General features: G+C 29.4%; 2 protein-coding genes across 7 annotated transcripts in view; one reads left to right on the plus strand and one right to left on the minus strand.

The window, feature by feature from the left end:
- LOC144840242 (unconventional myosin-XV-like) overlaps positions 1-7,319 on the plus strand; it is a 33,333-nt gene extending 26,014 nt beyond the window's left edge. For all 5 annotated transcript variants that reach the window (XM_078695991.1, XM_078695992.1, XM_078695993.1 and 2 more), the window contains 13 exons: positions 238-279; positions 745-830; positions 1,187-1,263; positions 1,434-1,565; positions 1,743-1,837; positions 2,222-2,304; positions 2,650-2,881; positions 3,489-3,663; positions 4,152-4,312; positions 4,423-4,556; positions 4,957-5,140; positions 5,876-5,959; positions 6,079-7,319. In XM_078695991.1, coding sequence (XP_078552117.1) covers positions 238-279; positions 745-830; positions 1,187-1,263; positions 1,434-1,565; positions 1,743-1,837; positions 2,222-2,304; positions 2,650-2,881; positions 3,489-3,663; positions 4,152-4,312; positions 4,423-4,556; positions 4,957-5,140; positions 5,876-5,959; positions 6,079-6,684 — 2,091 coding nt within the window. In that variant the 3' untranslated portion in view covers positions 6,685-7,319. The remainder of the gene's footprint in view (positions 1-237; positions 280-744; positions 831-1,186; positions 1,264-1,433; positions 1,566-1,742; positions 1,838-2,221; positions 2,305-2,649; positions 2,882-3,488; positions 3,664-4,151; positions 4,313-4,422; positions 4,557-4,956; positions 5,141-5,875; positions 5,960-6,078) is intronic.
- The window catches only part of LOC144840243 (adhesion G-protein coupled receptor G4-like), a 58,371-nt gene that overhangs the window by 36,750 nt on the left and 7,944 nt on the right, over positions 1-13,677 (minus strand). Inside the window, exon 14 of one of the 2 annotated variants that reach the window (XM_078695997.1) lies at positions 7,365-7,597. The exons of the other annotated variant lie outside the window; for it this stretch is intronic. The gene's annotated coding sequence lies outside the window, so the exon portion shown is untranslated. Of the gene's footprint in view, positions 1-7,364; positions 7,598-13,677 lie in introns of those variants that run through there. 2 annotated transcript variants of the gene reach the window in all.

A 13,677-nucleotide genomic window follows, 5' to 3' on the forward strand; every position in this document is an offset into this window, starting at 1 on the left:
ACTGCTATTTATTTATTTTTAGAGTGGGCCAACAACTTGAGTGGTAGTGTTGATAGGTTTCATTAGATGTAAATATTAGATTGGTGGTTTGATGGAGGCTTGAAATTGGTCCTGTAGGTGTGTGGTATCTGGTATTATAATGTTTTATCTGTCCATAGGTAGTTGGTACTTATTATTATGTCTGTGTTGTTTCATACTAATTTCATAACTCCTTCTTTATTGTTCTAATTAATTTAGGAAATTTCTCGTGATCTTCTTGGTATTCCTATGAAAATGCAGGTAAGCAATTTATTTTGTAGAAAAAACAGTATAATGAATAAAGTTGACATATTTATGTTTGTAAATAAGCATATTACAATTAAATTTACACTCAATTGTACTGAGAGATAGACATGATAACATTTTATTGAATAAATGTAGTAAAATAATAATAATTTTTTAGTCGACAATTCACCTGGAATGTGGTTATCCTGACAATGGTATTCCTTAACAATGCGCTGTTGATCCTGTCATGGTCTATTCGTCTATACAGGCTATTTATTTATTTATTTATAATCTTAATGTAACTAGTTTTTAGTGGGCCTCCTATCACAAGCCCATTGGGGTTCCTAGAGTTCCCTTTCATCTTTTTAAATTTGTTTTGCTCCTTTTTATTATGTGTATTGTTTTTTTTTTATGAGATGAATAAAAGAGATTGATTGATTGACATTGTATTTATATGTATTTGTGATTGATTTTCTTTAGAATATTATTCAAGAAATTGCGGTCAGTAGTGGTAAATTCTCGATGTTGGAGTTTGCAATGAGACATTTTAGGGAGTCGCACTCGGAGTAAGTTTCTTGTTGACCTTAAACTATTTCATATTTTATGTTTACCGAGGAATTTACAATGTTATAAATACCAAAGTAATTTTACATATGAATAAACATCTTGGACAGCTTATGTATACCAATAAATCTACAGCTGAGTTTGGGATACAATTTTCAATAAATCACAGGCATAATATAAAGAAATATATAAATACAATTATAATATGAATATAGAAATAACAAATCGGTATAAAACACAAGAATGAACAGAAGCAGCGCTAATGGAAGCAGAGGAAATTTAAATAAATAATCTAAACTCTATTGAATAAATCCTTTTATTTTTCCTTTAACAAATGGAACTTGTTCATTGTTTTTAGTTATGAAATGCAGAGGAAGAGAAACGGTTCTATAAGCGGCTCTCTGCGCTTCATCAAAAAACCATTTAAAGGGAAAAGTAGGTTTTTATTGTTTTTAATCAAATTTTTCATCATTTATATAATCATCCATATGTCATTTAGTTAGGCATCTAAATTTAACAGATCGTTCAATGAGAATGGTTGAAAAAGAGACAGTGAGTAATCATTTTACCAAGTTGAACTAAGTTTTGTACTTTATTTATTTCAGAGAGTAAACAAACACAACGCTCAATTGAGGAGTATGAAGAATTAATATGTTTCTCAAACTCACCCCTGCAAGTTTCGTTATTGAAACTGTCAGGGTCAGAGGTCAACAAAGCTGCGTTGGAATGTTTCCTTGGTAAGTAACAAAGTTTTTGAAACACAAAACAATCTTTTTTTTCCTTTTGTGTAAGCTGTCTGCATATTAATTATTCCTGAGTACTGAGAATCCTAATTTTATTTTAGTTTGGTCTAATTTCCATAATTGTTGAATATTTAAATTATTATGTAATTTCATTGGTTCTATATTCTGTAGCACTTATGCAGGTGATGGGTGATTATCCCGTACAAATCAAAGACAAAACACCAAAGGAAAAGGCATATCTTAACTGTGTACACTTTATTCTCAAGGTAAACATTGAAAATCTATTTCACAGAAACATTTATAAAAAAAAAGAATTAAACAAAATTGTAAACACTTTACTTTACAACCGCTATTTATTTTATTTCATTCTATATTGCAAGATTCTACTCATCCCAAGCATAATGTAAATGAGGTGTTATGTAGCGGTAGAAGTTACAGGTCCATCATCTCTCGTACAGGTTTCATAACAGCTTTTATCCAGCTGCCATTTGGGCACTGAATGCTTGTCAGTATACCGTACGAGAGTGATGTGACACTTTGTAATTGTTTTTGTTAGTTTTTCATTTATCTGTTTTTGTATATCTCAGAGCAAACATAATTTCTATGTATATTTTTATATGCAAATGACAATGAATTTCCTCTCTTTTTAGACATGTGTTCAGTATCCAGAGTTAGTGGATGAAATATTCTGTCATTTGATCAAACAAACCACAGCAAATCATGGCGCTAAACAGTAAGTCTTTTTAAACCAACTGTTATAGTATTTTTACTTTCTTGTGTTTTAAGTTTTATTTCAATTCATCCTCATCAGAAATATACTATACTTGTACTGTACTGATTGTAATTGGGTTTGGAGCCCTCTATATATAGTGTTGCGGAGAATTAATAAAGGCCCGGATACGAGGAAGATGGAGAACGACTAAGCTCCAACTCACCTTTTTTGTTGTGCTTTTATCGTTCGGATATTCCATCTTAAATGGTGTTAGTACACAACAGAAACCATATTCAATAGAATATAATCTTGTAGAAATATTCTGTACCTTCATCGATTCACAGATTATCCATAATTTAATTTCAGAAAAAGTTGCGTATGTGGTTGGCGGATGTTTGTCTTCTTCTCGTCCTACTTCCAGCCGACTAACCTTCTCAAACCGTACCTCTACGAGTATCTGTCATCCCCGCATCCGGACGATGAACAACGGCAGACGTTCCAGAATTTAGCGATGACGTGTAAAATGAACATCATTCGAGGATACAAAGCTGGAGGGCGAAGAATTCCACCTCTTTATCTGGAGATAAAGAACGTGATTGTACGTTTAAGAAGTAGTAAATTATGTTTACAGAAAAGGAATTAATGTACATATTTACAAGCAAGAAACACCACAAATGACTTTTATCAGTCAAAGACATGTTAAGGCAGATCTCTCATAACATTCGTCCTCCACTCTACTCATTTTTTTGCTCCTCTAGTAGTAATAATAATAATTGATTCATTTATAATACGAAAATTCCATTTAAATATTTTGAAATGTCGCACAATTTTGTTGTAAATACAGTAAAACCCCTTGATTCAATTCAAGTACATATATAAATATATTAGGCTATCATAATATTTTTTTAAAATACAATCAATATAAACACATATAAAGGTACAAAAATAAATAAATATATAACACTATCATTATATTTATCTATTTAATTGTCAACTTAAAACTTTTCTTTTTAAGTAATAATGCTAGTATTGTTAGACGCTCTGTTCTTTGTAGGGCACCATATAAAAACTTACAAAGAATAGAATTATATTTTTTTTAAACACAATCAATATAAACACATAAAAAAGGTACAAAAATATATAAATATATAGACAAAAATGTCCCTTAATATATGGATATAACAAGTTGTTTTGTTTTGTTATAGGAGGGCCGTATGACAAAGCGTCAAATGTTCTACTTCCCCGGCAATATGACAATCACAAAGAAGGTGATGGCTGGAACAACGATGATGGACGTCATAGAAGATATCTGCCAAGAGTTGAACATTGTAGAAAGTGAAGAAATAGAAGAATACAGTATCTATGCAATTGTGGAAAAAAGTAAGGTTTCATCAACTTTATCTGGCTCACCTGATACAAGTTTTGGTTGATTATTTTCAACCATTTTTAACTTACAGTGTTTTGGCTCTTCCATTTATAACTTTTGTACATGATATCGAGAAATGAAAGAAATAAATGTTTATTGTAATATAATGAAATGACAGGGAAGAAATATGAGGAAATAAAAAAAAATATTGAAAAAATGACAATTCTGTGGGTATCAGTGGCTGGATCTCAATGGAGATACAAAATAAGCAAAAAGCTAAATCAAAACGATAAAGTAAAACATCCAGAAAAATTTGCAGAGCTTACAGGCAACTCTAGCCCTTCATATATATATATATATATATGTTTAGGCATCCCTCCATAATCTGGAAACACTTTCAAAAAGGTTTCAAACTCTTTAAAATGCATTAAAAAAATATTTTTTTCTGCCCAACAGTTTTTGCCGAAAGTATATAATGTAATTTTTATTTATTTTTCTGCAGATAACCAGATTGTTCCTCTGAAACATAAAGATTACATAATGGATGTCATCACTCACTTTGATTGCCAGAAAGTTGAGTACTCGTTCATCTTCAAGAAAGTCTTATGGTATCGTCCAATCAAAATACAAAGCTCACTTCATGCTGTTGTACTTTTTAACCAGGTAAAATATTATTGATTTATACCTTCGATCAGAGATTTTCAATTTTTTTGGACTGTGAAAATGGATGACTGTAAACTAATCTAAACTGTGTTGTTTTTTTTAATTTATAGATGCGACCAGAATATTTACACAGTATACCAGCAGAGGGTGATTACAACAGCATATCACCTGACAATAAATGGCTGATCATCCAATTAGCAGCGTTACAGCACAGAGCAGACGACAAAGTTGATGTACCAATCATGTGAGTATACCTGTTTAGAATGTTTACCCATTTGGTGTAATCCATTGACTTCAAACATTTTAATTTAGTTACTCAAGTTTACTTTAGTTTACTCAACATATTTGTTTTAATTAATTAATGTTTATTTACATTTACCATTCAATTATTTTTTCCAAATATGGTAATTTTATTGAGTGGTTCTAAAGCTCCTCTATCTACACTATAAAACTTTATGTAACAAAAAAAATGTGGTAGTCGTATGAAATCACCATGTCCATGGGCACATCACATTTTGTTGTCACATAAATTTTGATAGTGTAGACACAGCTTAAGATATTGTGCTGGTACTAGATCAAATCACTCATCAATTTCAATATTTAATATGCATGTAATATCTAAATGTATTTGTCTCATCATATAGTCGTGACCTAACAAACTTAATACCCACCGTGATTGTTGATGCTGGCAAAAAACAACAGTGGCTGAATGCCGTCGACGAGAGGTTGCAGACAATGAAGCATTTGTCAAAGGAAGAGGCGATGATGGCTTTTATTGAACATGTGGAGAAATTACCAATGACTGGATCCAATCTCTTTGTTATTAAGGTACAATTCAACTTTGACTCTCTGTCTACACTATCAAACTAGTTTGACAAAAAAAGTGTGATGTGCCCAAATATGGTAGTGATATGACATCAGCGCATTGAGAGCTTGCTTATATGCGCTATATAAGAATGAACTATTATTATTATATATGGCATCACATTTTTTTGTCAAGTTTGATAGTGTAGACAGAACTCTATTATTCAACATAAATTGGTCATATGAAACCATAATACAGCAATAATGTGCATAATATTGAATTTGGAAAAGTCCTCATTTTGGGTGATTTTTTTACAAATCCATATGCTCAGGTAAGGGATTTGGTCGAAAATTTTCAAATTTTGACCCTCCTGTTATTCAAAATAATTTGGTCATTCAACATAGTAATGTGATGATAATGCAGTATACATGCTTATATACTAATTTATTTATTTATTTATTTGAACCATATTTAATGAGGGTGATCCATCCAGCAATTGCTGATCAATATTAGCGCATATTAATTGCATTTAGTCCAAATTTTTTTTATTAATCCCTGTTCTATATATATCTCAGGGATTGAATTTCAACTATCTTATATTTTTATAATACTTATGCTATAATATCATAAGAAAATCAAGATGCAATTATGTACACATTTAAGAATATTGAAACTTATAAATTTATTTCTGAAAATCCATATTTTGATAGTTCATACCAACATTTTGACTAAATATATTTTGTGCTGTTTTCCTGTAGAGTGTTTCTGGTGCTGTGGTTCATGAAAGTTGTGTTCTGGCCGTCAGTAATTATGGTATATTTTTACTGGATAAGAAAACAAAGGTAAGGCTATCTATATATAGCTAGAATGAGTACATACCATATTTCTGAAGGCTATTTTGTATAAACCAAAAAAACATTAAAAATTTTAAAATTAAATGCAACAATGATTATTCTTACAGGACTGCATTCTAAAACATCCGTTTACTGAGATCGTTTCAACGCGCAGGTTACGTTCTGCGCAAAATAAATGGTTCGTTGACGTTAAATGTGGTAATCTTATGGTACAAAAGGTTACGCGGCTTGAAACGGAACAAGGCTCTGAAATCACGACACTAATTTCGCAGTACATTCAAGCGCAAGTCGACAACAAATACGATCAACCCCCGGAAAGTGACGTCATTCCAAAAAGACGTAAGAAAATATCTCAAGTAAGAAGTCCTCAATCTTCACCACAACCGACTTCTGAAAATAAATTTTTCGGTCGGCGAACGGAAAAATTACCGCAGAGTTCAGGTGAAAATATTCTGAGCATGCCTTCTAGCAGAAAGACGTCCGTAGCATCTAATGGTGATGCAAGTGGTTACATGACCTCTATCCCTCCTCCGTCGAGACATATCCCGATTGAGGAAGAGATGGCCAGCCCCAACGCTACGAAAAAACCGAAATCTATCTTGAAACAGAGACCTGTGAGTATGAAAAGTGAGACCTTGAATGATCTTAATCAAACCATTCAACAAAATAATGCAAGTTATCATCCTATTATGGGATATGGCTCTCACAAATAATATAATCACCTTGAATCCTTGGACCGTGTTCGGTATATTACTATATATGTTACTATCAATCCAAAGGCAAATTACTGAAAATAATGACAATGCTATGGGTATTAGTGGCTGGATCTTAATGGAGATATAAAATATATTAAGCAAAAAGCTAAATCACAACGATAAAATAAAACAGCCAGAAAAATTAGTAGAGCTTTCAGGGAACACTAGCCCTTCATCAGTGCAAATGATATTAATATATTCAGTTTGAAACAGCATGACAGAAGTCTTAAGTAAAACACTACAGAACACATATTTTGATATAAAGCAGTATGTTTATTTTTACTGAAACTATAAAAAGAATAATTTAATTTGTAATAACTGAATAAATTGTGCAATTTAAGATTTTATAACTAAAAATGTTTAAACCAAAGATTAACATAATCATTATTAATATAATGGTATGGTATATTTTATAAAACAATGCTTACTAAATAGATCAATATAATTGCTAGCTATTTACAATTTTATTATTAATTGCAATAAAATGTTGTATATAGTATTAGATTTGCATAAGAAATGTAGTTTTAAAATAAAATTCAATTTTTTGTACACTATTCCATGATATAGATAATGTTAATATAAAGTAAAAGAAAGCTAAATGAAGCCTAAAAACACTTTAATAGTTTAATATTATAAGAAAGAGCAAATTTCATAATTTATTTTACAATCAATAGTTGTGAAGACATTCCAGTATATTTTTACACAAATTATGTTTAATTTTAAATCATAAAATAAATTATATTTATACAGTGTGGTAATTTGTTTGTAAATACATCACTAAATGTTTATATGATATATAAAAGAATTATAATAATAGCAAATAAGTTCCATTTTGTTTCAATCACCTGTCTCATATGTATATATATTCGACCTTATATATTTGTGCATATTAATTGAATTGTTAAAAGTCCTCATTTTGGGTGATTTACGACCTTTATATTTCCAAAAATTGCCAAATTTCGACCTTTTTATTTTCGATAAAACTAGTTACTATAGCATAATTGACATGCGCAAAACACATTATTAGACTCTGCGCATGTTAATTATGATATTGTAACCAGTTATGTAAAAAAATCAAAGAGTCGAAAATTGGCCATTTTTCGAAAATTACAGGGATTTTTCCAAAAATTGCCAAATTTCGACAATTTTATTTTTTTATATAAATGGTTACTATACGTCTATAAGATGATGATAACGCACTATATGCGCATATATAGTAAAATTATTGCATAATAGTATTTTGAAAAGTGCATATTTTTGGCATTTTTGGAAAAAAAATCCCTGTACATTTTTCGAAAAATGCCCAAATTTCGACCTTTTTATTATATAAATGGTTACTATACGTCTATAAGATGATGATAACACACTATATGCGCATATATAGTAAAATTATTGCATAATAATAGTATTTTCAAAAGTGCATATTTTGGGAATTTTGGGAAAAAATCCCTGTACTATAGTACAGGGATTTTTTCGAAAAATGCCCAAATTTCGATCTTTTTATTTTTTGATATAAATGGTTTCTATACGTCTATAAGATGATGATAACGCACTGTCTACGCATATATAGTAAAATTATTGCATAATAATAGTATTTTGAAAAGTGCATATTTTGGGCATTTTTGGAAAAAATCCCTGTACTATAGTACAGGGATTTTTTCGAAAATGCCCAAATTTCGACCTTTTTATTTTTTGATATAAATGGTTACTATACGTCTATAAGATGATTATAACGCACTGTCTGCGCATATACAGTAAAATTATTGCATAATAATAGTATTTTGAAAAGTGCATATTTTGGGCATTTTTGGAAAAAATCCCTGTACTATAGTACAGGGATTTTTTCGAAAAATGCCCAAATTTCGATCTTTTTATTTTTTGATATAATTGGTTTCTATACGTATATAAGATGATGATAACGCACTGTCTGCGCATATATAGTAAAATTATTGCATAATAATAGTATTTTGAAAAGTGCATATTTTGGGCATTTTTGGAAAAAATCCCTGTACTATAGTACAGGGATTTTTTCGAAAATGCCCAAATTTCGACCTTTTTATTTTTTGATATAATTGGTTTCTATACGTCTATAAGATGATGATAACGCACTGTCTGCGCATATATAGTAAAATTATTGCATAATAATAGTATTTTGAAAAGTGCATATTTTGGGCATTTTTGGAAAAAATCCCTCTACTATAGTACAGGGATTTTTTCGAAAAATGCCCAAATTTCGATCTTTTTATTTTTTGATATAAATGGTTTCTATACGTATATAAGATGATGATAACGCACTGTCTGCGCATATATAGTAAAATTATTGCATAATAATAGTATTTTGAAAAGTGCATATTTTGGGCATTTTTGGAAAAAATCCCTGTACTATAGTACAGGGATTTTTTCGAAAAATGCCCAAATTTCGACCTTTTTATTTTTTGATATAATTGGTTTCTATACGTCTATAAGATGATGATAACGCACTGTCTGCGCATATATAGTAAAATTATTGCATAATAATAGTATTTTGAAAAGTGCATATTTTGGGCATTTTTGGAAAAAATCCCTCTACTATAGTACAGGGATTTTTTCCAAAAATGCCCAAATTTCGACCTTTTTATTTTTTGATATAAATGGTTTCTATACGTCTATAAGATGATGATAACGCACTGTCTGCGCCTATATAGTAAAATTATTGCATAATAATAGTATTTTGAAAAGTGCATATTTTGGGCATTTTTGGAAAAAATCCCTGTACTATAGCACAGGGATTTTTTCAAAAAATGCCCAAAGTTCGACCTTTTTATTTTTTGATATAAATGGTTACTATACGTCTATAAGATGATGTTAAAGCAATATATGTGCATATATAGTAAAAATATTGCATAATTATATTATTTTGAAAAGTGCACATTTTGGGCAATTTTGGGAAAATCCCTGTACTATAGTACATGGATTTTTTAGAAAAATGCCCAAATTTCGATCTTTTTATATAAATGGTTTTTATACGTCTATAAGATGATGATAACGCACTATATGCGCATATATAGTAAAAATATTGCATAATAATATTATTTTGAAAAGTGCATATTTTGGGGCTTTTTTTGGAAAAAATACCTGTACTATATAGTAAATGGAATTTTCTGAAAATGCCCAAATTTCGATCTTTTTATTTTTTGATATAAATGGTTTCTATACGTCTATAAGATGATGATAACGCACTGTCTGCGCATATATAGTAAAATTATTGCATAATAATAGTATTTTGAAAAGTGAATATTTTGGGCATTTTTGGAAAAAATCCCTGTACTATAGTACAGGGATTTTTTCGAAAATGCCCAAATTTCGACCTTTTTATTTTTTGATATAAATGGTTACTATACGTCTATAAGATGATGATAACGCACTGTCTGCGCATATATAGTAAAATTATTGCATAATAATAGTATTTTGAAAAGTGCATATTTTGGGCATTTTTGGAAAAAATCCCTGTACTATAAAAAGGTCGAAATTTGGGAATTTTTCGAAAAAAATCCCTGTACTATAATAGTACAGGGATTTTTTCGAAAAATGCCCAAATTTCGACCTTTTTATTTTTTGATATAAATGGTTTCTATACGTCTATAAGATGATGATAACGCACTGTCTGCGCATATATAGTAAAATTATTGCATAATAATAGTATTTTGAAAAGTGCATATTTTGGGCATTTTTGGAAAAAATCCCTCTACTATAGTACAGGGATTTTTCGAAAAATGCCCAAATTTCGACCTTTTTATTTTTTAATATAATGGTTTCTATACGTCTATAAGATGATGATAACGCACTGTCTGCGCATATATAGTAAAATTATTGCATAATAATAGTATTTTGAAAAGTGCATATTTTGGGCATTTTTGGAAAAAATCCCTGTACAGGGATTTTTTCGAAAAATGCCCAAATTTCGACCTTTTTATTTTTTGATATAAATGGTTACTATACGTCTATAAGATGATGATAAAGCACTATATGCGCATATATAGTAAAAATATTGCATAATAATATTATTTTGAAAAGTGCATATTTTGGGCATTTTTGGAAAAAATCCCTGTACTATAGTACAGGGATTTTTTCGAAAATGCCCAAATTTCGACCTTTTTATTTTTTGATATAAATGGTTACTATACGTCTATAAGATGATGATAAAGCACTATATGCGCATATATAGTAAAAATATTGCATAATAATATTATTTTGAAAAGTGCATATTTTGGGCATTTTTGGTACTATAGTACAGGGATTTTTTCGAAAAATGCCCAAATTTCGACCTTTTTATTTTTTGATATAAATGGTTTCTATACGTCTATAAGATGATGATAACGCACTGTCTGCGCATATATAGTAAAATTATTGCATAATAATAGTATTTTGAAAAGTGCATATTTTGGGCATTTTTGGAAAAATCCCTGTACTATAATAGTACAGGGATTTTTTCGAAAAATGCCCAAATTTCGACCTTTTTATTTTTTGATATAAATGGTTACTATACGTCTATAAGATGATGATAAAGCACTATATGCGCATATATAGTAAAAATATTGCATAATAATATTATTTTGAAAAGTGCATATTTTGGACATTTTTGGAAAAAAATCCCTGTACTATAGTACAGGGATTTTTTCGAAAAATGCCCAAATTTCGACCTTTTTATTTTTTGATATAAATGGTTTCTATACGTCTATAAGATGATGATAACGCACTGTCTGCGCATATATAGTAAACTTATTGCATAATAATAGTATTTTGAAAAGTGCATATTTTGGTCGTACAGGGATTTTTTCCAAAAATGCCCAAATTTCGACCTTTTTATTTTTTGATATAAATGGTTACTATACGTCTATAAGATGATGATAAAGCACTATATGCGCATATATAGTAAAAATATTGCATAATAATATTATTTTGAAAAGTGCATATTTTGGGCATTTTTGGAAAAAATGCCTGTACTATAGTACAGGGATTTTTTCGAAAAATGCCCAAATTTTAATCTTTTTATTTTTTGATATAAATGGTTTCTATACGTCTATAAGATGATGATAACGGCCTGTCTGCGCATATATAGTAAAATTATTGCATAATAATAGTATTTTGAAAAGTGCATATTTTGGGCATTTTTCGAAAAAATCCCTGTACTATAGTACAGGCATTTTTTCCAAAAATGCCCAAATTTCAATCTTTTTATTTTTTGATATAAATGGTTTCTATACGTCTATAAGATGATGATAACGCACTGTCTGCGCATATATAGTAAAATTATTGCATAATAATAGTATTTTGAAAAGTGCATATTTTGGGCATTTTTGGAAAAAATCCCTGTACAGGGATTTTTTCGAAAAATGCCCAAATTTCGACCTTTTTATTTTTTGATATAAATGGTTTCTATACGTCTATAAGATGATGATAACGCACTGTCTGCGCATATATAGTAAAATTATTGCATAATAATAGTATTTTGAAAAGTGCATATTTTGGGCATTTTTGGAAAAAATCCCTGTACTAAATAGTACAGGGATTTTTTCGAAAAATGCCCAAATTTCGACCTTTTTATTTTTTGATATAAATGGTTTCTATACGTCTATAAGATGATGATAACGCACTGTCTGCGCATATATAGTAAAATTATTGCATAATAATAGTATTTTGAAAAGTGCATATTTTGGGCATTTTTGGAAAAAATCCCTGTACTATAGTACAGGGATTTTTTCGAAAAATGCCCAAATTTTGACCTTTTTATTTTTTGATATAAATGGTTTCTATACGTCTATAAGATGATGATAACGCACTGTCTGCGCATATATAGTAAAATTATTGCATAATAATAGTATTTTGAAAAGTGCATATTTTGGGCATTTTTGGAAAAAATCCCTGTACTATAATAGTACAGGGATTTTTTCCAAAAATTCCCAAATTTCGATCTTTTTATTTTTTGATATAATTGGTTTCTATACGTCTATAAGATTATGATAACGCACTGTCTGCGCATATATAGTAAAATTATTGCATAATAATAGTATTTTGAAAAGTGCATATTTTGGGCATTTTTGGAAAAATCCCTGTACTATAGTACAGGAATTTTTTCGAAAAATGCCCAAATTTCGACCTTTTTATTTTTTGATATAAATGGTTTCTATACGTCTATATGATGATGATAACGCACTGTCTGCGCATATATAGTAAAATTATTGCATAATAATAGTATTTTGAAAAGTGCATATTTTGGGCATTTTTGGAAAAAATCCCTGTACTATAGTACATGGATTTTTTCGAAAAATGCCCAAATTTCGATCTTTTAATTTTTTTATATAAATGGTTTCTATACGTCTATAAGATGATGATAACGCACTATCTGCGCATATATAGTAAAATTATTGCATAATAATAGTATTTTAAAAAGTGCAAATTTTGGGCATTTTTGGAAAAAATCCCTGTACTATAGTACAGGGATTTTTTCGAAAAATGTCCAAATATCGACCTTTTTATTTTTTGATATAAATGGTTACTATACGTCTATAAGATGATGATAACGCACTATATGCTCATATATAGTAAAATTATTGCATAATAATAGAATTTTGAAAAGTGACATTTTTGGAAAAAATCCCTGTACAGGGATTTTTCTGAAAATGCCAAAATTTCGACCTTTTTATTTTTTGATATAAATGGTTACTATACGGACGTCTATAAGATTCGCATATATAGTAAAATTATTGCATAATAATAGTATTTTTAAAAGTGCATATGTTGGGGATTTTTGGAAAAAATCCCTGTACTATAGTACAGGGAATTTTTTCGAAAAATGCCCAAATTTCGACATTTTTGTTTTTTGATATAAATGGTTACTTTATGTCTATAAGATGATGATAAAGCACTATATGCGCATATATAGTAAAAATATTGCATAATAATATTATTTTA

Source organism: Antedon bifida, chromosome 4 (assembly GCF_963402885.1).
Source record: "Antedon bifida chromosome 4, ecAntBifi1.1, whole genome shotgun sequence".
Lineage (NCBI taxonomy): Eukaryota > Metazoa > Echinodermata > Crinoidea > Comatulida > Antedonidae > Antedon > Antedon bifida.